The sequence below is a fragment of the Equus przewalskii genome, chromosome 3 (genome assembly GCF_037783145.1).
Source record: "Equus przewalskii isolate Varuska chromosome 3, EquPr2, whole genome shotgun sequence".
In the NCBI taxonomy this organism is placed as follows: domain Eukaryota; kingdom Metazoa; phylum Chordata; class Mammalia; order Perissodactyla; family Equidae; genus Equus; species Equus przewalskii.
In genome coordinates, this window is record NC_091833.1 from 18,743,827 (window position 1) to 18,765,796 (window position 21,970).

The 21,970-nt window shown below is 50.3% G+C and overlaps 1 protein-coding gene and 2 long non-coding RNA genes across 5 annotated transcripts in view; 2 read left to right on the plus strand and 1 right to left on the minus strand.

Moving 5' to 3' along the window:
• Positions 1-5,357, plus strand: part of CDH3 (cadherin 3) — a 44,093-nt gene extending 38,736 nt beyond the window's left edge. For all 3 annotated transcript variants that reach the window (XM_070613758.1, XM_070613757.1, XM_070613759.1), the window contains 3 exons: positions 1,480-1,610; positions 1,992-2,138; positions 4,482-5,357. In XM_070613758.1, the coding sequence (XP_070469859.1) occupies positions 1,480-1,610; positions 1,992-2,138; positions 4,482-4,691 (488 nt within the window). In that variant the 3' untranslated portion in view covers positions 4,692-5,357. The remainder of the gene's footprint in view (positions 1-1,479; positions 1,611-1,991; positions 2,139-4,481) is intronic.
• On the minus strand, positions 2,069-11,552 carry LOC139082461 (uncharacterized). The gene is made up of 5 exons (XR_011538489.1): positions 11,190-11,552; positions 9,299-9,465; positions 8,765-8,930; positions 6,072-6,473; positions 2,069-2,318 (listed from the first exon to the last, which is right to left on the minus strand). It is a non-coding gene; the product is annotated as an uncharacterized lncRNA (long non-coding RNA).
• On the plus strand, positions 10,974-21,162 carry LOC139082462 (uncharacterized). The gene is made up of 3 exons (XR_011538490.1): positions 10,974-11,309; positions 18,718-18,807; positions 20,811-21,162. It is a non-coding gene; the product is annotated as an uncharacterized lncRNA (long non-coding RNA).
• Positions 21,163-21,970: the final 808 nt, after the last annotated feature.

A 21,970-nucleotide genomic window follows, 5' to 3' on the forward strand; every position in this document is an offset into this window, starting at 1 on the left:
GGTGTGTGGAAACAGCAATGGCTGGAGTGGGAAAAGAGTAGGAGATGAGGTCAGAGAGAGGATGGTGTGGCATAGCATCATGTTGGGCCTTGTAGGCTATTGTAAGGACTCTGGGTGAAAAGAGAAGTCATCAGAAGGTTTGGAGCAGAGGAGTGATGTGATTTGACTTGAATTTTAAAAGATTGCTACTGACCAGACTGTCGAGGGACAAGGGTGGAGACAGGAAGACCATTAGGAGCGATTGCCATAATCTAGGGGTGAGGTGGTTGGTGGCTCAGACCAGGATAGCTGAGGTGCTAAGGTGGTCATATTTCAAGATAGAATCAATTCAGATTCATATGTGGTATGAGGAAAAAAGCCATTGATGATTCTAAGGCGTGAACAACTAGAAATATAGCATTTCCGTTAACCAGTTTGGGAAAGACCATGGGAAGAGATTGGCCTGGCAGTCCAAATGGAGATATCAGTAGGCGGTTAGGCATTTAAGCTTTGGATACAGGTGAGAAGTCCAGTTCACCTCTTATCTTTCCCCAGACCCAGTGTGGGGTGAGGGGAAGGGGAGGGAGAGATCACATCTAGCCCACATAGTGTGTGCATCCTAAGAACCCATGGATTCCCAAAGAAGGCTAGAGAGAGACAGTGCCTCCATCAGCAGGCCAAAAACGTGATAAGCTCAATAGTTGGCTGTATCCTCTTAGACTAGACAGCCACAGAGACGGCCAGGGGTACCCTCTTCCTATGGGATTAAGTGGGGGTAGTCATGGCAGGTAAGGAGAGCAGCCAGGCATTAGTTGGCCAGTCCCCCCATGTCCAAATAGGCTGCCAGCTTTCAGACCATATCACTAAAAGCCAGTACTTCTGTTAAAATTCCCAAACAGCATTTGGACCTAAGTTCAAATCACTGCACCGTAGCAAAGTTGCACTGTCTCGCTTTTAACTTAAAAGTCTGTGGCTCATTTAGGGGACCCCTGGGGACTGGAAAAGAGTCTTGTTGAAAAGTAACATCTGCTGGGAGATTCCCATGCCCACAAAGGAAGATTTCTTTAAGGACTAGTACCACCAATATGGGAAGACAGATGATAAGTGATAGAGAATTATGGGTCGGGGAATGAAATCAGAACGCTGGTAGGAGGTGGTGATGCTAACCTGAAGGGTGAGAGCCATGCGTGTACATGGAGAGCATTTCAGGTGAGGAAAGAATCCAGATGAAGGTTCTGAAGTGGGAAACTGCTAGGTATATTTGAGGAACTCCGAGGAGGCCAGTGTGACTAGACCTGGGCATGGCGCCTGGCAGAGCCACATCCCGTGTGCCTCGAGAAGGAGTTGGGGGTTTTCCTAGATGCAAGGGAGCCACGGAAGTGTGGTAAGCTCTGGCTACTGAGTGGTGGGGTCTAGAATTAGATGGGGCTCTGTGGGTTTGAGGGTCCTGGCCAGCCATGTGGTTGTGGGGTGAGTATTCACACTCCCCAACTCTTCCAGTCCTCCTGCTGGTGCTCCTCTTGTTGGTGAGAAAAAAGCGGAAGATCAAGGAGCCCCTTCTGCTTCCAGAAGATGACACCCGTGACAACGTCTTCTACTATGGTGAAGAGGGAGGTGGCGAGGAGGACCAGGTGTGGCTTTGGGAGGTCTGGGGGATGGGAGATGGGTGCCCCCAGGGCCACTGGCAGGGGTGGTTGGGTCAACCAACTAACCGTGTTAGCTCCATTGACCAGACCCTGGCCTGAAGCATCATTCTTCATATAGAAGCGACCACCAGCTCTCCTCTTCTGAGAGGCTGTCTGGTCCGTTACCGTAGGCTCTTTGGCCGCAGCCAAGGTGACCTTGAGCCTGTGCCTTATTGGGAGGAGGGGATGTGGAAACTAGGGCTTTCAGACATCTCTGACATTACCCACGAACCAGAACATCCAAATGGTAGGCTAGGGGGGTGAGAATGTAAATGTAGGGGAGTGGGAGGTCCTCTGAAACCCATGTTCTCCTTCACTCTCATGAAGGACTACGACATCACCCAACTCCACCGGGGTCTGGAGGCCCGGCCTGAGGTGATTCTCCGCAACGATGTGGCACCTACCTTCATCCCCACACCCATGTACCGTCCACGTCCAGCCAACCCTGATGAAATCGGCAACTTCATCATCGAGGTGAGGCATGAGGGGCCAGCCTAGGGCAGCCCTTTGTCCAAGCACCAGCAGCACAGGAGAAAGAGCGTGGGCTTGGAGTCTTGGCTCTGTGTTCAAATCCTGACTCCACCGCCAATCAGCTGTGTGACCTCTGGCACATTTGAGTAACTTCTGGGCTTCTGTTTCCTCTTCCATAAAACCCTAACTTGCAGAGGGTAAAGAATAGATTAGGAATAATTTATTTATTCAACAAATATAGGGGTTATTAGGAAAAAACTCTAGAGCCAGAGCTAGACAACCTGGGTTTGATTTTTTTTTTTTTTTTTTTTTTTTTGAGGAAGATTAGCCCTGAGCTAACTACTGCCAATCCTCTTCTTTTTGCCAAGGAATACTGGCCCTGAGCTAACATCCATGCCCATCTTCCTCTGCTTTATATGTGAGACGCCCACCACAGCATGGCTTGCCAAGTGGTGCCATGTCTGCACCTGGGATCCAAACCGATGAACCCTGGGCCGCCGAGAAGCGGAACATGCACACTTAACCACTGTGCCACCGGGCCAGCCCCTGGGTTTGAATTTTTAAAGATCCAAGGTGATTCCAGTGGAGCCAAGTTTGGGCCCCTCTGTTGCAGGCTGCTTTAAGGGCTGGATGAATAAGCACCAGCAACAGCACTAGCACAGTGGTTCCCAACGTGCCTGCACATTGGAGTCTCCTGGAGAACTTCAAAAACTGCTGGTGCCTCTGAGTCACCCCCTAAGATTATGATGTAATTAATCTGGATGTGGCCTGGGCTTTGGAATTTCTTTAAAGATTTCCAGGTAATTTAAGTTTGGGAACCATTTGCCTGGCACCCAGCATTTATTAGGTAATGACAGCTATTGTTGCTAATAGCTGAGTGTCTCCAGTGTTCTTTTTTATTTTTTAAAGATTTTATTTTTCCTTTTTCTCCCAAAGCCCCCCCATACATAGTTGTGTATTTTTAGTTGTGGCATGTGGGATGCCTCCTCAGCATGGCTTGACAAGCAGTGCCATGTCCACACCCAGGATCCAAATCGGTGAAACCCTGGGCTGCCGAAGCAGAGTGCATGAACCTAGCCACAGGGCCGGCCTCCTCTCCAGTGTTCTTAACTCTGGTCACACATTTGATTTATCTGAGGAATTCTGAAAAATATCAGTGCCTGGAATCCAGGCATCTGTTTTTTTAGGCTCTAATCTTTTTTTTAGCTCTGTGTGGAAATCAGATATACAGCCAGGGTTGTGAGAACCCCTGGACTGGGTGCGTAGGAGATACAGGATATGAGCCTAGCACAGCTGAAACCTTGTTAGCAATCAGTAAATGAGCCTTTTAGTAAGAAGGGAGGAAGGAAGGATGGATAGATGGGGGATGGGGGATGGGGGAGTGCAAGGAAGCAGCAGTGGGCAGAGGGCTCAATGGGCAGCCAGGCAACCTCACCTTGGCTCGAACCCTTCTGCCTCAGTCTTCTCTTTTGCAAAAAGGGAAACTAAATAGTTTACCCTTCTTGCCTTCTAGAAATGGCCTGATGGTGAGACTCTTTTCTAGCCTGAGCGTGTTTGAGAGTGCTGTGGAAAATCAAAAGCACCTGGGGAACGTTGCTCAGGGTAGCTGGTTTGAGAAGCCGGGATTGCAGCCAAATACCTGGAGCTTTTCCCTCCCGTTAAATGAAGGCAGTTTCCAGAACGTGTGTCAGATAGTTTGCAAATACTGTCGCATTTAATCCCACGTCAGCTCTGCAGGGTGGGAATCCTATTGTTATCCTTATTTTACAAATGAGGAAATAGTATTTCACTCTATGCCAGGTACTACTCTGATAAGTGCTTTGCATATATTCCTTTATTCTGCTAAAACTATATAAAGGCCCCCTATTTTTAAGGGTTTTTGTTTTTTCTCCCCAAAGCCCCAGTACATAGTTGTATATCCTAGTTGTAGGTCATTCTAGCTCTGCTATGTGGGACGCTGCCACAGCATGGCTTGATGAGCAGTGTGTGGGTCCATGCCCAGGATCAGAATTGGCCGACCCCTTGTTCTCCATTTTAGAGACAAGGCAAAAACAGCACAGAGAGGTTAAGGGACTTGCCCGAGGTCACGTACTAGTGTGTGAAGTCTGAGCTCTGACTCAAGTCATCTGATTTCAGAGTCCCTGCCCTTAACCGCAGGTCTTCTGCCCTGAGCACTTGCTGTATGCTGGGCCCTGAGTATTTATAGGCATGATTTCATCTCAACCGTCAAAGCTTTGAGGAGGAGATGCAGGCTCAGCAAGGTGAACTAAGTCGGTTGGCTGAGCTCTCGCAGCTGCCAGGGGTCTGATCCCGCTGCTCCTCACCCCCTGCTCTCTGTCGCCACAGAACCTGAAGGCGGCTAACACGGACCCCACGGCCCCGCCCTACGACTCTCTGTTGGTGTTCGACTACGAGGGCAGTGGCTCTGACGCCGCCTCCCTGAGCTCCCTCACCTCCTCGGCCTCGGACCAGGACCAAGACTATGACTATCTGAACGAGTGGGGCAGCCGCTTCAAGAAGCTGGCGGACATGTACGGTGGTGGCCAGGACGACTAGGCCTCCCTGCCAGCAGGCCAGGGACTAAACGTCAGGCCGCAGCTGCATCTCCAGGGGTCTCAGTCCCCACCGCGGCCAAGGACTCTGGAACGTGTTGAGAAGTGGCCTTAGCGACTTGGAGGGAAGAGGCCTCGAGGCTGACATTAGTATGGGGGTTGGTTTCTAAGCCTTTGAGAATGGAGGCACACGGGCAGTTTGCCCTCAGCACTGACCACCTCTCGGCCTAGGCCGGGGTGGCCTCGGAGGCGAATTTCCGGGAGCCTCTCCCCTGCCGTAAAATGCTCAGCCCTGTGTCCTGGGCCTGGACTGCCTCTGATGCCCCCGTGATGACCTTCTTTCTGGAATGGACCCTTCTCCTTAGAAAGAGGCCTCTCATTGCAACCTGGATTTTTTTTTTTTAATGCTATTTTCAAAAAGTTAGAGGCGGGTCCTCAGCCATCCCCTGGAGTCCTCCAGAAGCCCAGGACAGAGCTGCTTGGCTCGCTGCATTTCTCTCTGATCTCCGGGCCCCGAGGCCTCCTGTTTGAGTGGATCACTGCGTTTTTATACTGAGCGCGTCTAGGTTGTCCTTTATTTTTTATTTTCCCTATCGAGTGCTGTAGATGAAGGGTGATGACAATCGTGTAAATGTACTAGAACTTTTTTATTAAAGGAACTTTTCCCAGAGGTGCCAGGGGAGTGAACTCTTTTTTTTTTATAGCATCTTTATCGACATGTAATTCACACACCATACCATTCACCCATTTCAAGTGTACAATTCAGTAGTTTTTAGAATTTTCAGTGCTGTTCTAGGGGAGTGAGTGAGCGCGTGCTTTTAACCCTGCCGGCTTCCCCCCAGCTTCCTCCTGATGGGATGGTTGACGTGCGCAAGTGGGGCACACCTGCCCTCCTCCCGCCGTATTCAGAGTTGCTGGTCTGTGTGAGGGAACCATTCACCTCCCCACCGCCGGGCTGAGCCCCACCAGAGCTGCGGCGACGTCTTTTCTGTGCTCTCACGTGGGGCAGAACGTGAAGATTTCTCTTCTGTGCTGTGGGCTCGATGCTTGGGGAGGATCCGACTCATCTACTTCCTAGCAAGTCTCTTACCCTCTACCTGCCTCGGATTTTTCATGTGTAACATGGGGAGTTTTTATGGAGATAAAGTGAATTAATATCCGGCACACAGTAGGTGTTATTTGTGTTCATTGGTGACAGCTACCATTTATGCAGTACTTTCTAGGCCCGGACAGCTCTTAACTTCAATGATTTCCTTTAAACAAATCCTCACGATCACCCTCTGAGGGGCTTTTCCTCCTTTAAAGAATGGCCTCAGTGTATTTTTTTTTAAATGACACCTGATCATCATCAAAATCAAGCCAGACAGAAAATTAGAGAACTCACCCGGGATGTCACTGAAATTGGAACATTCCTCACAATACCAGGGCACAGATGCAGGAAGAAGGATGAAGAGGCAGCAAGCATAGGGCAATTCCATGTGTGCCTTTGTTAAAGCGAAGTTTAAAATTTTTCTTCGCAATAGACGTGAAGAATCTAACTCGAAGCTGAAAGGATTGCTGACGTTGAACTCAGTGTTTCCATCCTGCGAGAGTGAGTCATCCTTTACAGCTGGTACTCAGAGTCCAGTCCCTGGACCGGCAGCATCAGCATCAGCATCACCTGCCGGATCAGACCCTGCAGGCAGGGCCCTGCAGTCTGTTTTAACGAGCTTCCAGGTGATGCTGATGCACATGCAGGTTTGAGGCTCTGAAGGATGAAGCGGAGGGCGTCTGGAAGCCTCAGACCCTGGATGGGGAAGTCAGACGGTAACTAAGTCGGGTAAGAAATCTCCTCACCTGTCCTTGGTCCGCAGCCTCTTAGCCCACAGTCAAAGCCGCCTCCCGCCTCTTCCTAGAGCTGCTCCCCCGGCTCCTGCGGCCTCATGTCTCCCGCTACCAGGGCCCTGCTGCTCTTGCTGATAAGGTTGTGCGGGAGGATTAGGTGTCTCAACCAGCCAACACCTGCTGCCCCTTATCTTAAACTCCTCTCTGAGGAGCCTGCAACCCTATCTTCGGCCGAGGCTAATAATAAAACCAAACAGCTACTGTGCAGGCTGGCCTTCCTCCCCTGAGATTTTTCGAGGGAGTTGAGGAGGAAAAGGAGCCTTTCCTAGCCAAGCCTGGTCTCTGGATGGATCTAGATTCCCTTGGCAATGGCACCAGTCACCGGCCTCTGAGTGATTTGGAAGAAGGAGCCTGGGCTCTGTGAGGCGGAAGGATATCACGTCTCTCACTCAGGGCCTGCTTCTCACCTGAACTATAAATCTTAGGATGTGGTCTTTTGTTTTTTTTTTCAACTTCTTATTTACTTATTTTTGAGGAAGATTAGCCCTGAACTAACATCTGCCACCAATCCTCCTCTTTTTTGCTGAGGAAGACTGGCCCTGAGCTAACATCCGTGCCCATTCTCCTCTACTTTACATGTGGGATGCCTACCACAGCATGGTGTGCCAAGCAGTGCCATGTCTGCACCTGGGATCCGAACTGGCACACCCCGGGCCGCTGAAGCGGAACATGCAAACTTAACCACTGCACCAACGGGCCGGCCCCAGGATCTGGTCTTTAGGGCCTATAACACGAAGTCACAATATTTGCAGCTGGTAAATAGTCACCAGTGCTAACCACTCAGAGTGGGTGCTAACTGTAAATAACCAGTTCGTCTAGTCATACCAACAGGGACCACCTGAATGTTTGACTTCGCGTACCCTGAATGTTAATCCTTCACATTTTGTGATTCAGGGGTTGGATTATTTCCTTCTGATCTTTGTTTTCCCCCATGCAGTACATACACATGTTGCATTATATCTTTTCATAACAGGACATACAAGGAGGTTGCCTTATTGTCTCCAACACATCCAGTTTTGATGTTAGCATTTATTTAATCTTACCGCCATCCGTGGACATTAGTGATTGTAGTTTTTTGCCCTCAACAACGTTAAACTCCCTGGAGCATCCATCTCTGCAGGTGCTTGAAAGCCGGTCCTCCAACAACTGGGGAGGGCGCGGGGCCTGTGGTCCTGGTTGGGATCAAGGCTGCCTGAGTCTGAGTGGAAGGTTCTGTCTCGGATGACAGGTTGGTGCTGAAAGGACCTTGGGCTTATTCTATTAAATGATTTTTTTTCCCCAGACTTTTAAAAGCTGAAGCCCCAGAACCCAAATCCAACAAAAAAGGTAATCAAAGTGAGACTTTGGGGGCTGGCCCGGTGGCACATCGGTTAAGGGCGCACGTTCTGCTTTGACGGCCTGGGATTCGCTGGTTCAGATCCCGGGCGGGGACATGGCACTGCTTGGCAAGCCATGCTGTGGCAGGTGTCACACATATAAAATAGAGGAAGATGGGCACGGATGTTAGCTCAGGGTCAGTCTTCCTCAGCAAAAAGAGGGGGATTGGCGGCAGATGTTAGCTCAGTGCTAATCTTCCAAAAAATAAATAAATAAAAAGTGAGACTTTGTTGGAAGGAGGGGTTGGGGTGCTCAGAGACCCCTCTTGGCCTCCCCTTCCCAATGTTTCTCCTTAAGAACCCCTAAATGCAGAGCATTTTGAAAGTTGCCCCCTGTCCACCTCTGTCATTTTTCAGGTGGAAGGAGATTCTGGAAGCAGGCACCGGCCGAGATCTCTGCAGCGGGGCAGAGACGGGCAGAGCCCAGGCCTCGCTTCACACCAGGCCTTTTCCCTTGTGGCTGGTCTGACAATCTTTTTTCCCTCCTAAAGAGGCTGCAAATAGAACCTGTCTCTTCAGGTGGGCTTTGCCCAGGCCCTCGAGGGGCCTGAGGGAGATGGCTCTCATCCCCGCAAGGTGGGCAAGGAGCTGAGGCCTCAAATTCCTGGCTCCCTGTGTTAGGCTGGACCTTCCTTAACCACGGGTCACACGGGGACACAGCAAGAAGACCCAGGCAGGGAAACACTGAGGGATGGCCAGTCAGGCAGGGAGCCCTGAGGTCAACCATGCGATAGGCCTGCCATTGAAAAGGTGGGGGTGGTCACCCTGGGAAGCCCCTTCAGCAGCCCACACCCCAGATGTCCAGTTCCAGACTCACTGGGGAACTCCATGGGGCCAGCTGCCTTTTGACTAAAGGCAGAGCCTGCCTCCCACTAAAATCCACCGAGGAGGCATGGTTCCAGGGCACAGGTTCAAATCCCAGCACTTCCAGGCGTGACGCCTTAGACAAATCACTTGACCTTTCTGTGCCTCAACTTTCTCATCTGGAAAATGGAGGAGTAAATGAGTTAGTATCTGTCAAGTGCTTAGAAGGCTTCCTGGCATACGAGTGCTGCGTAAGTGTTGTTGTCACTACTCCTGTGGTTGTTGAGGGACTGACAGGGCCAGTTACTGCCCCTTTATCTCCACACTCACAACATGGGTGGAAACTGCCCTTCCCACCTAAGCCAGACATTCCTAGGCTGCAGAAAGCCACTGCGGTGGCCCGAGCGGCTGTGGTTTCCCTGATGGCCCTTCCCCTCGCACCCGGCAGAGGGCACCATTCACCTGAACCACGGCATGGCCCGCCCCACGAAGTCTGCAGGAAGGGAGGGAACCCGAGGGCAGAACAGTCACACTGGCTGCCACATACCTTGTACCTTGTCTGGGAGTCTGCTGTGGGCCAGGAACTGCCTCAGGCACTTTGGCGATGACAGTGATGGTGAGAGTGGCAGTGGTGGCAGCAGTGGTCAATACTTACTGGGCAATGACTGGCCATGCGCTTCACATGCATGGAGTCAGTTACACGAATTCTCCCACCTACAACCATGGGGAGGGAGGTTTTATGGTTCTCTTTTTTAAAGGAAATTGAGGGTCAGAGAGATTAATGACCACACATAGCCAGGAATTGACAGTTTTGGGGTCCCGGTCTCCTTGATTCCCAAATATGGGCTCTTTCTGCTGTCAAGAATGAAAAACTCCACTTATGAAGGGGGAGGAGGGGCAGGCAGGCAGGTGGTGGAAGAGGGTCTTCAGTCCCCCCACCCCTCCCACGGCAGAGTTGGGCCCCACCCAACGCTGAGACTCTGAGGCCCTGACACAGGAGAGCCACACGTTTCCAACCACTTCTGGGGGCCCGTTGAGCATATGGGGCATCGCCCCAGGGTTTTTTTAATTCATTTATTTAACAATTTGCTGAGCATGTGTTCTGTACCGGGTACAGTTTTAGGTGCTAAGGATGCAGAAAACTGGTCAAAAATCCAGCCCTAATGTATCAGGGCTCCGGGCAAAAATGCGTTTAGGACCCAAGTACCGTAAGAGTCAAGTAAACGGTTAAATAAACGAGACTCTGTCTTGCTACCTGAACAATCCTGTCTTCACGGTGATCAGGAAGGCCAGGTTTTAATCTGGATTCTGGGACACCTAGAGTACTGGGCCCGAATGTGGCTGTACAGACAGAGTTAGTCCCCAGCCAGGAACAGAGGTCAGTCCACTACTCTACCCACCCAGGCTCCATCCTACACCATGAGGGTCCCTGTGTAGGTGTGTGTCTATGTGTGGACACCCCAGCCCGCGAGTCCAAGCTCCATCCCCAGTCTTCACAAACAGCCTTCCGTTGACCACCCTTGGGGCCTAGAAGTACATACCTGGGCCATGCTGGCCGCCATCAGGACAGACCTGGGAGGGCCTGGGACCATTTGGGCGGGGAATGGTCTAGAGGGCAGGGAGTGGGGCAGGGGTTCTAGCAGTGATGACTCCTTAGCTCCGTGGGAGAGGTAGGAGGGCCTGAGCAGGGCCGAGGTCTACGGGCCATCCTGCTGCCATTCAATGAGAGACAGACCATAAACAAGACAAATCAGTCAAACATCTGGTACAGTGAAAGGTGAGGCTATAGAGGAGGATAGGCTGAAACGGCATAGGAAGTAAGGGGCCGGGGTGGGGGCTCAGTTTTAGCAGTCAGAGGAGGCCTTGCTGAGAAGGTGGCATTTGAGCAAAGACTGCAGAATACTGGAGAGCAAGTGTGCAGGTATGCCTAGGTAAAAGGAACAAATGCAAAGGCCCTGAGGCAGGAGTGTACTTGGAGGGGTTCAGCAGGGAGGCCAGTGTAGCTGGAGCAGAGAGAAAGAGCAAGCAAGGCTGCAGTGGGAGATGAGGTCAAACAGGTAAGGTGTGGGGCCCAGGTGCCCAGTCCTGGGCCACCTCCTCCACACCCAGGCAGGAGGCTGGGGTCAGGGCAGGGCCTGGTCCCACAAGCCCTGGGAAAAGGGCTGACTCAGCAAGCTCAGCTCCATCCTGGAGCTGGCGAAACCTGATTCCTCCTCAGCTCCATCCTCAGCCGGGACCTGTCTGGGCCTGCGGGCAGCTGCAGAGCTGGCAGGCAGGAGCTACAAGATTCTTCTCTCTCAGGCCAGTTCCCCCCCCCCCCAACCCCCACCCCCCACCCCCGCAGTGGGAGCCTGTCAGAAAGGAGCCTCAGATCGGGTGGGGCCAAGCCCTGGTGAGGAGTGCAGCCACTACAGGCCGCAGATGTGGGTGTGACTTACCAGCCAGACCTCTCAGCCTCAGTTTCCTCAAGACAGCCCTTCTCTCAAAGGGCTGAGAGGAGGCCGCTGTGAGAGGATGTTTGCAAAGCACGCAGAGCGGAGCCTGATGTGCTGTGAGGGGTCAGTAAGTGGTAACCGCTATTATTGTTCTCGCGGCTTCTGATTAGGCCGTCTCCAAGTTAGGGGTGGACCGGAGCCGCCCGTCCCCTCAGCTGCCTCAGCATTGCCGTGCCCGCTGCCCAGCAAGCTGCAGGGCTGTGGGGGGCCTGGAAGGAATCTGAGAGGGGATGGGTGGGTCAGGAATGCTCGGGCCGGGTTCCATCTCTCCCGTCCCCGCTGCCTTCCCGTAAGCCAGGGCAGGCTGGGAGGGCAGGGCAGGCCTCTGTGTGTCACCTTGGAACCTGACAACTGAGGCCTTCTGGGGAGACGAGGAAGTAATTACAGTGATCATCATCATTAGGGCTTCTGTGAGTTATGCACTTACGGTGTGCCAGGCAGCCGGCTGAAGCTTCACTCCGATTCCAACCGAAGTTTAAAATGTCCTGTGAGGCTCTACGTGATCGCACCCCGTTGCTCTGGGCCCTCGCCTCCTGCTCTCTCCTCACTCACACCGTTGTTCTGGCAACGTCAGCCTCCTGCTCTTCTCGGAACAGTGCAGACTGGCTCCACCTCAGGCTTTTGCATTTGCTGTGCCCTCTGCCTGGCGTGCTGTTCCCCCAGATATCTCATGGCTCCCTCACCTCCCTCAGGCATCACCCAAATGTCAGCTGTCAGATTCTACCCTTGAATTACCCTCTTTAGAATTGCAACCCCACCCCCACACACCGTGCCTGTTTTTCCAGAGCATCTATTACTTCTCGCCAGACGGTAGGATCTATTTTATCTATTGGTCCTGTTTAGCGTCTTTCTCCTCCCTCCCCTTCCTCCCCTTTGAGGATAAGCTTCATGTGGACAGGGATTTTTTTTTTAAGATTTTTTTTTTCCTTTTTCTCCCCAAAACCCCTGGTACATAGTTGTATATTTTAGTTGTGGGTCCTGCTAGTTGTGGCATGTGGGACACCACCTCAACATGGCCTGATGAGTGGTGCCATGTCCGCGCCCAGGATTCGAACCGGCGAAACCCTGGGACGCCGAAGCAGAGCACGAACTTAACCACTCGGCCACGGGGCCGGCCCCCAAAGGGATTTTTGCGTCTCTCCTTCTCTGCCACATCCCCAACCTACAGAATACTGCCTGGCATGTAGTAGGTACTCAAGAAATATTTGTTGAATAAAAGGGCTTTAGAACCCTCCAAAGCAGGTTTTGTCAATTCCTTCTGGGAAATGAGGAAACTAAGGCCCAGGGAGACAGGGTAAGTCACCCATGGTTATGCCCAGGTGCTAAGCCGCAGAGCCGAGAGGACCCAGGGCCACCATGTGGGACATCGCGTCTAGTCCTGACAGCAGTCCCAGGAGTGGCTGTGGTCATCTCGTTTTACAGAGGAGCACACTGAGGCTGGAGAAGGGCAGAGGTGGGCCATGAAGCTGGCTGTGCCTGTTCTGAACAAGCCGTTGTTCCCTAGAATGCGGGCTGTGTGCCCGTGGTGGGATGTGAGATTGTTACTGAGCCCTAAGGGACCGGGGCCCTGCAAGTGGGTCCTTTCGCCTGGAGCCGCTCACACCAATAGAACGGACCCAGGTTGGGCATAGCAAAGCAGAAACATTGTTCATTAATCAATGAATGGAGGAGACAGGGCTCGTGCTCTAAAACAACTTCTCCCAAAGGGAAGGTGAGCAGGGTTCTTATGGGATATGACAGGGGAAAGGTCTTCAGTCATCACTCGGGGCGGGGCATTTGGAACATGTACAGAGCTTCCTTTCTTGCACACAGCACCTTTTGCACACATTTCCTTTTGAACACGTTTCCTTTTGAACATGGTACCCCATCGCCATCTTGGACCTTTCTGGTTTGGACTGGTTCTGCCATTTGGCCACCTGGCATTGTTCTGTCTTGCTTCCTATAAGCAAGTACAACTTAAAAACAAGCATTAGAGGGGCTGGCCTGGTGGCACCACGGTTAAGTTCACACATTCTGCTGCAGTGGCCTGGGGTTCACCAGTTCAGATCCCAGGTGCAGACATGGCACTGCTTAACAAGCCATGCTGTGGTAGGGGTCCCACATATAAAGTAGAGGAAGATGGGCACGGATGTTAGCTCAGGGCTAATCTTCCTCAAAAAAAAAAAAAAAAACAAGCATTAGACGTGGAAAATGTTTTAGTGACTTCCTTGGGTGACAAGATGATCTTAGGTGATACATGAGCAAGATATTAAGGTATGAAATGACCCTGAATCTCCAGAGAGAAAGTTATTCCATTTTCAGTTTTCTTTCACTCCTTCTGCTTGTGTCAAGGAGAGATTTGCCTGTTTTTGTGCTTAGCAAGTCTTTAAGGACTTTTAACACTCACAGTTTCCTCCCTTAACCAAGGAGAGAAGGCCTAGAATTTAACAGCATTGTTCTGTTGTCATGTTTTTGGGGTTTTTTTAAACACCATTTTATTTTATTTTTTTAAGATTTTATTTTATTTTTTCCTTTTTCTCCCCAAAGCCCCCCGGTACATAGTTGTATATTCTTACTTGTGGGTCCTTCTAGTTGTGGCATGTGGGACACCGCCTCAGCGTGGCTTGATGAGCGGTGCCATGTCCACGCCCAGGATTCGAACCGACGAAACACTGGGCCACTGCAGTGGAGCGCAAGAACTTAACCACTCGGCCATGGGGCCAGCCCCCGTTGTCACTCTTTTTATATTTACTTTCTAGTATGGCAAATGATGCTAGCTTTCCATTTACCATATTGTCAATATTTTTCATTTAAAATAAATTTAAGTTTTACACAGTCCATTTAAAGAAACAATATTAAGTAAAGATTAGTGAAGGTAGAACTCAGGGATGCCATAAACGGTGAAGGTGGTACTTCAAAGAATGAAGCTGGAAAATTTAAATCCATCCTCTGCATTTTATCTGAAAGGTTCTTTCAAAGAGTATTCACTTTCTTTGTGGAGGGCTAATTTACATCCAGAAAGTAAAAGAAGAATTAAGTGCTAATCTGAGTATTAAACTACAGTTCAGGGAAGAGTGAGAGGGAAATTTAGGGGCTGGAAGAAGCTAGTCAGGCTTCCTGGAGGAGGAAGCCCTTTGAGTTGGTCTTGAAGGATGTTGGGAGTTGGATAAGGGGCTGTAAGAAAGGAGGAGAGAAGCAGGAAAAGAATAGTTTATTAGAATTTTAGAATGAAAAAGGAAGGGACTTGAAGAGTCCCATGCTTTCCCTTGCCGTCAACCTGTTGTACAGATGAGAAAACTGAGGCCCAGGGGTGGGTGCAGCAAGGGTAGGAGAGCCCAGTCTGGTTCGGGTCTTAGGATCTTGTTCCAGGAGGAACCCGATGAAGTAGGAAATAAACCAAGCCAAGCTTGAAGGGGTGGGACCGGGGTGGCAGGGTGAGCAGAGATGACAAGGACCAGGGTGGCAGAGTGAGGACGGATGATAAGGGAAGAGGCTTTGGGCTTGAGAAAGTAAGGAGCCACGGTGAACTTTGGAAAATGGGAGAAGCCCCAAGAACAGCAGACAGCTCAGCAGAGTGTGAGAGTGTGGGCTCTGAAGCCCCAGTGCCTGGGTTCACGTCGTCCTCTGCCATTTGTGCCAGATTACGATCTCTCTGGAGCGTGAGTTTCTCCACCCATAAGATGGGGATGACGAGAGTTCCTGCCTCACGGAGTTGCTGAGCAATCAAAGAAGTTAGTGCACATAACACACTTAGAGCAACGCTGAGCACACAGCAAGTACTCAGTAAATGTTAATCCTTATACTTTTTATTGTTTCGTTAACCGCAGGGTGGGCTGGGAAAAAAGGGGAGATTGGAGTGAAGGAGGCTGATCAAAAGGCTGCCACCTCTGTGCCTCAGTTTCCCCATCCGAATCAGCTGCTCTCTAAGGGTTCTCCTTTCGCTCTCCATGATGGGCGGAAGCCCACAGAGCCCTGAAAAGAACAGCTGCTAGAACTTGGTGGCTGCCTCAGCACTCAGCAGATGTTTGCTGAGCCCCTGCTGAGCGCCAGGCCCTGGGCCAGGCCCTGGGAAACATCAAAGATCCGGACAGCCCTGCACCCTGCCCACGCCTCCTTCACGAAGCTCTAGCCTAGGGGAGGAGACAGGGAGCATCCAGGTGATTACAGTGCAGGCGATGCCACCCTGACCTGGTGTGGAGTCAGGGAGGGTTTCCCCAAAGAGGTGACACCCAAGCTGAGACCTGAGGGCTGTGAGAGAGTTTACCATGGTCTGGGGAAGGAGATTAGGAGGAACCGTGTAGGCTCAGCGGGGGGAGGGGTATGACCAAATTGGTGCTCTAGAATGATCTCTCTGGTGTGTGTCCTAAACACTTGCATCCATGCAAAATTGCAGATGGACAAGGCCATTCACCATTGTTGCACTGTCTGTAACAGCAAAAGACTGGCAACAACCCTTAGTCCATCAGTGCGGGGCTGCTTAAATAAACTCTGCCGTATTCACAGCGTGGAATATTCTGCAACCAAGAATAAAGAATGGGGAAGCTCTTTATGTACCGATGTGGAAAGTTCTCCAAGGTATCTTGTCAAGGGAAAAAGCAAGCTGGAGGGCAATGTGTAAAGTGTGCTAACTTTTGTGTAAAAACAGAGGAGGAAAATGAGAATATAAGAATTTTTTACTTAAATATGCAGAGAGAAACTCTACAACGGCGCCATCCAGTAGAATTTTCAGTGGTGATGGAAATATTCTATATTTGTGCTGACCGATACTGTGGCCACTAGTCACAAGTGGCACTTGAAATGTGGCTCGCGTGACTGAGGAACTGATTTCTTTTTGTTTTTAATTTTTTTTTTAAATTCTTTCTCCCCAAAGCCCCCCAGTACATAGTTGTATATTTTAGTTGTGGGTCCTTCTAGTTGTGGCATGTGGGACGCCGCCTCAGCATGGCTTGATGAGCAGTGCCATGTCCGCGCCCAGGATCCAAACCAGCGAAACCCTGGGCTGCCGAAGCGGAGCGCGCGAACCTAACCACTCAGCCACGGGGCCGGCCCCTGATTTTTTTACTTCATTTAATTTACTTTATTATCAAATTTAAAGCTAAACAGCCACATGTGGCAAGTAACCTTGGACAGCAAGGTTCTGGAAGAATACAGAAGAAACTCGTAGCAGTAGCTCACTGTAGGGAGAAGGCTGGGAATTAATGAGGTGGATGATTGACAAGAGGGGAGGCACTTGAACTTTATACCTTTTTTGTGTTTTGTTATTTTTGAACTATGTGAATGCTTTACCTGGCCCAAAAGTTAGATTTGAAAAAAGAAAGGATGGAAGGAATGAGTGATTGGGGGGAGCAGGAGAGGGAAGGTGGTGGAGCCCTCGGCTGCAGTGTGGAGAATGGATTGGAAAGGGAGACCAGTGTTCAGCCGGGCTGCTGGCAAGAAAGAGGCAAACTCGAAAGACTGACTGAGGAGAGTTAGTGGAGGTGCTACTGACAGCAGTGGGTGTGGTCGCAGGGTTTCGTAATCTAAGCACTACTGATATCTGGGAGGGATAATTGTTGTGGGGGCCGTCCTGTGCTTGTGGGATGTTTAACAGCATCCCTGACCTCTACCTACTAGATGGCAGTAGCACCTCTCCCCACTTGTGACAACCAGAAATTTCTCTAGATATTGCCAAATGTCCCCAGAGGGGTAAGATCATCCCTGGTTGAGAATCACTGGGCTACATAACCAGCCACTGTGAAGTAGACAGGCATCCTGGGGCTAGCACATGGGAAGCCATTTCCACCCTTAGGCCTCGTGGAGCAAGGGGAGGAAATGGCATTTCAGATCCCAGTGAGAGCTGGAGCCATGAAAGAGGGTCCCCTGACAGGAGCTGTGGCTGTAGATTGCAGAACACAGCCGCTGCCAGACCTCAGCCTGGCAGGGACGAGGTGGTAAAGTTGAACTCGCTCTCCTCCCAGCCCGTTTTCTTTCAGGTTCCTCCCCTCAATTTAACCAGCCAAAAGCAGAATACAGGGGAGCTGGGGGTGGTGTGGTCCATACAGGTCGGCCTCCTAGGACACAGAGCTCAAGAGAGACGGGAAGAGAATGGATCTGGTGGGCAAAGGGGAATAAACCAGCACGGAAGACGTTGCCGTCATCCAAGTAGGGGTGATGGTGGCTGGGATAAAGGTGGTGGTGAGTGATGGACAGAAGTGAGTGGATTGGGGGATATTTGGGAGGATTCTGTGGCTGATCAGATGTGGGCAGTGAGTGAGAGGAAGGAGTTAAGGGCAAGATGTTCAGGTTTCTAGCCTGGGCAACAGGGTTGATAATGGTGCCATTTTCTGAAATGAAGACAGAAGAGCAAGTTGGCAATGATGAGTTTGGTTCTGAGCATGCCTTCGGTTTGAACATTTTGAGGTGCCTACAGGACGTGTAAACGGAGATGTTCAGATGCAGTGAGGTTATACAGGCGTGGGGTTCTAGAGAGGGATCTGGACCGCACGCAGGCCACGGGACCCTGGAAGGGAGGGGCATTAGTGCCAGCTTCCCACAGCCTCCGTCATGCTTCCCACTAGAGATGGGAGAGGGAAGTTGCCACCAGCTGGAGAGGAAGGAACAGAAAGGGTGAAGGAAAAGTGGTGGGTCCCACACCACGAACGGAACTCACATCTTTTATTTCATGTTTCTCTCCTCCCTGGGGTGGTTCCCCTGGACGAGAAGTCAAAGCTGAGGGGCAAGGCCTGAGTGCAGGATATGAAGGAGAGAGCTTCAGGGACGCTGCCTGTGTGATCAGGAGCCACCAGGCAGCTGAGGGGAAGGAGCAGGAGGAACAAACCACTCCGGCTATCCCTGAGGCTTCCTGGCAGGCCCAGCAGTCAGAAAGCTTGGGGACAGAGGAAGCAGGAAGCCACTGAGCCAACCCCAGGACTGAAGATCTAAGACAGCACCCTCAATCCCGGGTGACTCCTTGAATCAATGAGTCTAGAAAGGTTTCAATAAGAGCAGCTGAAGAGCTGTGAATACAAGTGGCCAATCAGAACTTCAAAAGGAAATAATAATAAATAAAGCTATAATAGTAATAGTAATAATGATGATAACAATAATAATAATGATAATAATAATGATAATAATAATGGTCCCTTTGTCTTAAGAGCTTTCTAAAAGCCAGGTAGGGGGCCAGCCCGGTGGTGCAACAGTTAAGTTCGCACGTTCCACTTTGGCTGCCTTGGGGTTTGCCCGTTTGGATTCCAGGCGCAGACATGGCACCGCTTGTCAAGCCATGCTGTGGCAGGCGTGCCACGTATAAAGTAGAGGAAGATGGGCACAGATGTTCACTCAGGGCCAATCTTCCTCAGCAAAAAGAGGAGGATTGGCAGAGGATGGTAGCTCAGGGCTAATCTTCCTCAAAAACAAAATTAAATTAAATTAAATTAAAAAAATAAATTGGAAAAATAAATAAATAAAAGCTAGCTGATGTGCAGAGCACTTTCTTTTATCTCACTCCAATCAGGTGACCAGAGAAGTCTACTCTTTCTCAGATGCAGAGCCAATAATATTCATTGTGCCCTGTGACAAGGACATGATGATCCCCATTTGACAGGTAAGGAAATTGGGGAAACTTGGCTTAGATTTGAACTCGAGACCTCCCAGTTCCAAGGGTCTTACTCAGTCCACTTCTAGGCCCGGGGCATCCTCCTCCCTCCCATACCGCCTTCCTCCTCCCTCTGCCGCTGGTCCTGCCACTCCCCCTTGGCCAATTTTCCCTCCTCCTCCTCCTGAGATCCCCCCACCTTCCCTCCCTCTCCATGTCTCTATGGAAATGAAGTCGAGATTGTTTTTGGTGGACTACACTTTATGATCCTTGAGAAATACTTTAAACGTTGATCTCATGTATTGTTTCCATTAAGGAAAAAACAATAAAAACAAGTCATTTCACTTTTATACATCACTCTCTTATTTCCTGTAATAATTCAGTTGACCCTCAGTAAAGGGGAGCAGTTTCCCTAATCCTAACCAACAAGTATATCGTGTTGCTCTTGCTCCTGCTGGCTGGGGTCAGGAGCGGGTTTATTTTTCCAGGGATATTAGACCTCTCGGCTCATGGGCCACCAGGGAATACTTCAGGGTTCTGATTTCAAGTGTTTCAGAGGGCTGCTTACAAATGCTCCACTCGTCCTCTCTGTGCCCACCAGATTTCTTCCGTGGACAATTACAGGGGTCTTTGAGCTGTGCTGCCGCCCCAGGACTCCTCCCCCATCTGTGCCAGAGTGAACTTTCCAGAACACAGATCTCATCATGTGTCATTTCTCCACTTAAACACTTCTGTTCCGTTCCCATGACCTACTAGATGAAGTCCAAGTGGCCTGTCATGTGAACCCTCCAGACCCTGGCCTCAGTTGGTCTTACAGCCTTAACTTCTGCCCTCCCATTACCTCACCCCAGGTACAGCCCCCACGAATCATGCTGGACAGTTCACCCTTCCTGGAATGGAGACTTTCCTCTTGCCTCACCTTTGCTTGTGCTCTTCCCCTACCTGGGCTGCCTTTCCTTCTCACCCCAGCCCTCCCCAGATCTGATAAAGTCCTACAAGCATTTCCTCTGCAAAGCCTTCCACAATCCTGGGAGTGTCCGAATTAGCTGCTCCCTTGATGTTTTGTTCTTTCGTCCAGTAGATCTCATCAGAGGCTGGCCCTTAGGTGTTTCGTGTCTATCTCCCCAGTTAGATCTTAAGCTCACTGAGGGCCTCTGCCTGATGATCTCCAGCTGGCACTCTCAGCCCTGGCACCAAGCACAGTTCCTGGGACCCAGGCAAGTGCTGAGAAATTGCTGAACTGAAATCTGAGACCAAAAAAACCTCTGAATCCCATCTTCACATTTCCAGTAAAGGGAGTTAATGGCTGGTCTCTCATCTCTCAAAGCTGCTTTGCCTCTCCTTTAGCCTACAAGAGATTTGGTTCCTGCTGTGATGTAACTTCTTCCAGGAAGCTGTCCAGGTTTGACATCCTTTCTAAAAGAGTCTCCTTAGACCTGCATTAATGCGCTCATCACCCTGAAGTATAAATGCCTCCTTACCTGTCCATCTCCCCCACCAGCAGGAGGACACCTTCAGGGCTGGGGCTGTGGGGCTAGCCCAGGGCAGGTACCGGGTGAACAACTGTAGAGTGCTTTCAGCGCATCAAATGTGTTTTGAGCACTTAATGTGTACTAATTCATTTACGGGTCAGAACAAGCCAATGAGGTGGGTGGTGTTAGCCCCATCACACAGCGGGCAAACTGAAGCTAGAGAGGCTCTAAACTTCCCCAAAGTCACACAGCTAGGAAGTGGAGGAACAAGGGTTTTAATCCAGGCCACCTGGCTCCAGAGTCAGCTCTTACCCGCTGCACGACAGTAATTGCATAACTGAGTGAACGGAAGTGGAGAGGTGGGGTCAATGCCCAAGCAGCCCGGGCACACCCTGGACTCCCGCTTGTCTTCCCCCAGGAGACATAGTCCCACGCCAGTCTGCAGGGAGTTGCCCAAATGCAGGGCCAAGATCCGTACTAATGAAGCGTTCTTGGTGAAGAGGGTTTTAATAAAGACTTGTTGTTCTCCTCTGCCCTCAGCAGCCACCCCATTTCCTGCTGCCCCATAAGGAGGTCCTGGGAACGGGTAACGTTGCTTTGCTGATGAATAACCTCTGGAGTAGCTTTCGGAACAAAAGACATCGCAGCACCAGGCCCACTGCCAGATCTCTCAGACTGTCACCTCTCTGCCTGCTGGTGGGCACCAAAGATGGCTCAGAAACCTGAAATATGCACATCATCTTTGACCCAGTAACTCTGCTTGGAGAAATTTATCCTGAAGACCTAGCCAGACAATTAGAGATCCTCGTAACATTGTTTATAAGAATATTCACTGGAAAAAACCCAGGTCCATAAAAAAGGGAATTAGTTTAATAAATTATAGGCATTTAAACAGTGGGAAATTACATCATTATAGCCATTAAGATACTATTGGGAATCCATATTTATGGCTGTGGCAGGCTGTCTGTGAACTGCTGTTGAGTGAAAACACAGTACTTTATAGACTAGGTAGAGAAAGGCGGTTTATTCCTGAAGGAGACACAGAAAGTGGTAACAGTAGTTCCTTTGGGGAGGGGAACAAAGCCGCTGAGGGACCTGAGAGGAAGACTTACTTTTTTTTTTCCCAAGCTTTTTTGTAGAGTCTTTATTTATTTATTTATTTATTTATTGAGGAAGATTAGCCCTGGGCTAACTACTGCCAATCCTCCTCCTTTTGCTGAGGAAGACTGGCCCTGAGCTAACATCCATGCCCATCTTCCTCCACTTTATACGTGGGATGCCTACCACAGCATGGCTTTTGCCAAGCGGTGCCATGTCCACACCTGGGATCTGAACCAGCGAACCCTGGGTCACCGAGAGGCGGAACGTGCGAACTTAACCCCTGCACCACCGGGCCGGCCCCAAGGAAGACTTACTTTTTAATTTTTAATGCATTTCACGTGACAGAATTAGAGTACTCATAATCTCCGATTCATGATACACTTTGTATCATTGGTGTGCGCATGTCTAGTTTTCAATTTGATTCATTTATTCACTTATTTTTAACTCTCCACCCAACCCAAGGACTAGAACATAACAACAACCTATATCTACCTGTGGGACCCTTCTCTGTCCCACCCCACCACATCCCCAAGAGACGACCAGTCTTCTGATGTTGTGTTTTTCCTTCCCTTGCTTCTTTTGTGTAGTTAATCACATAT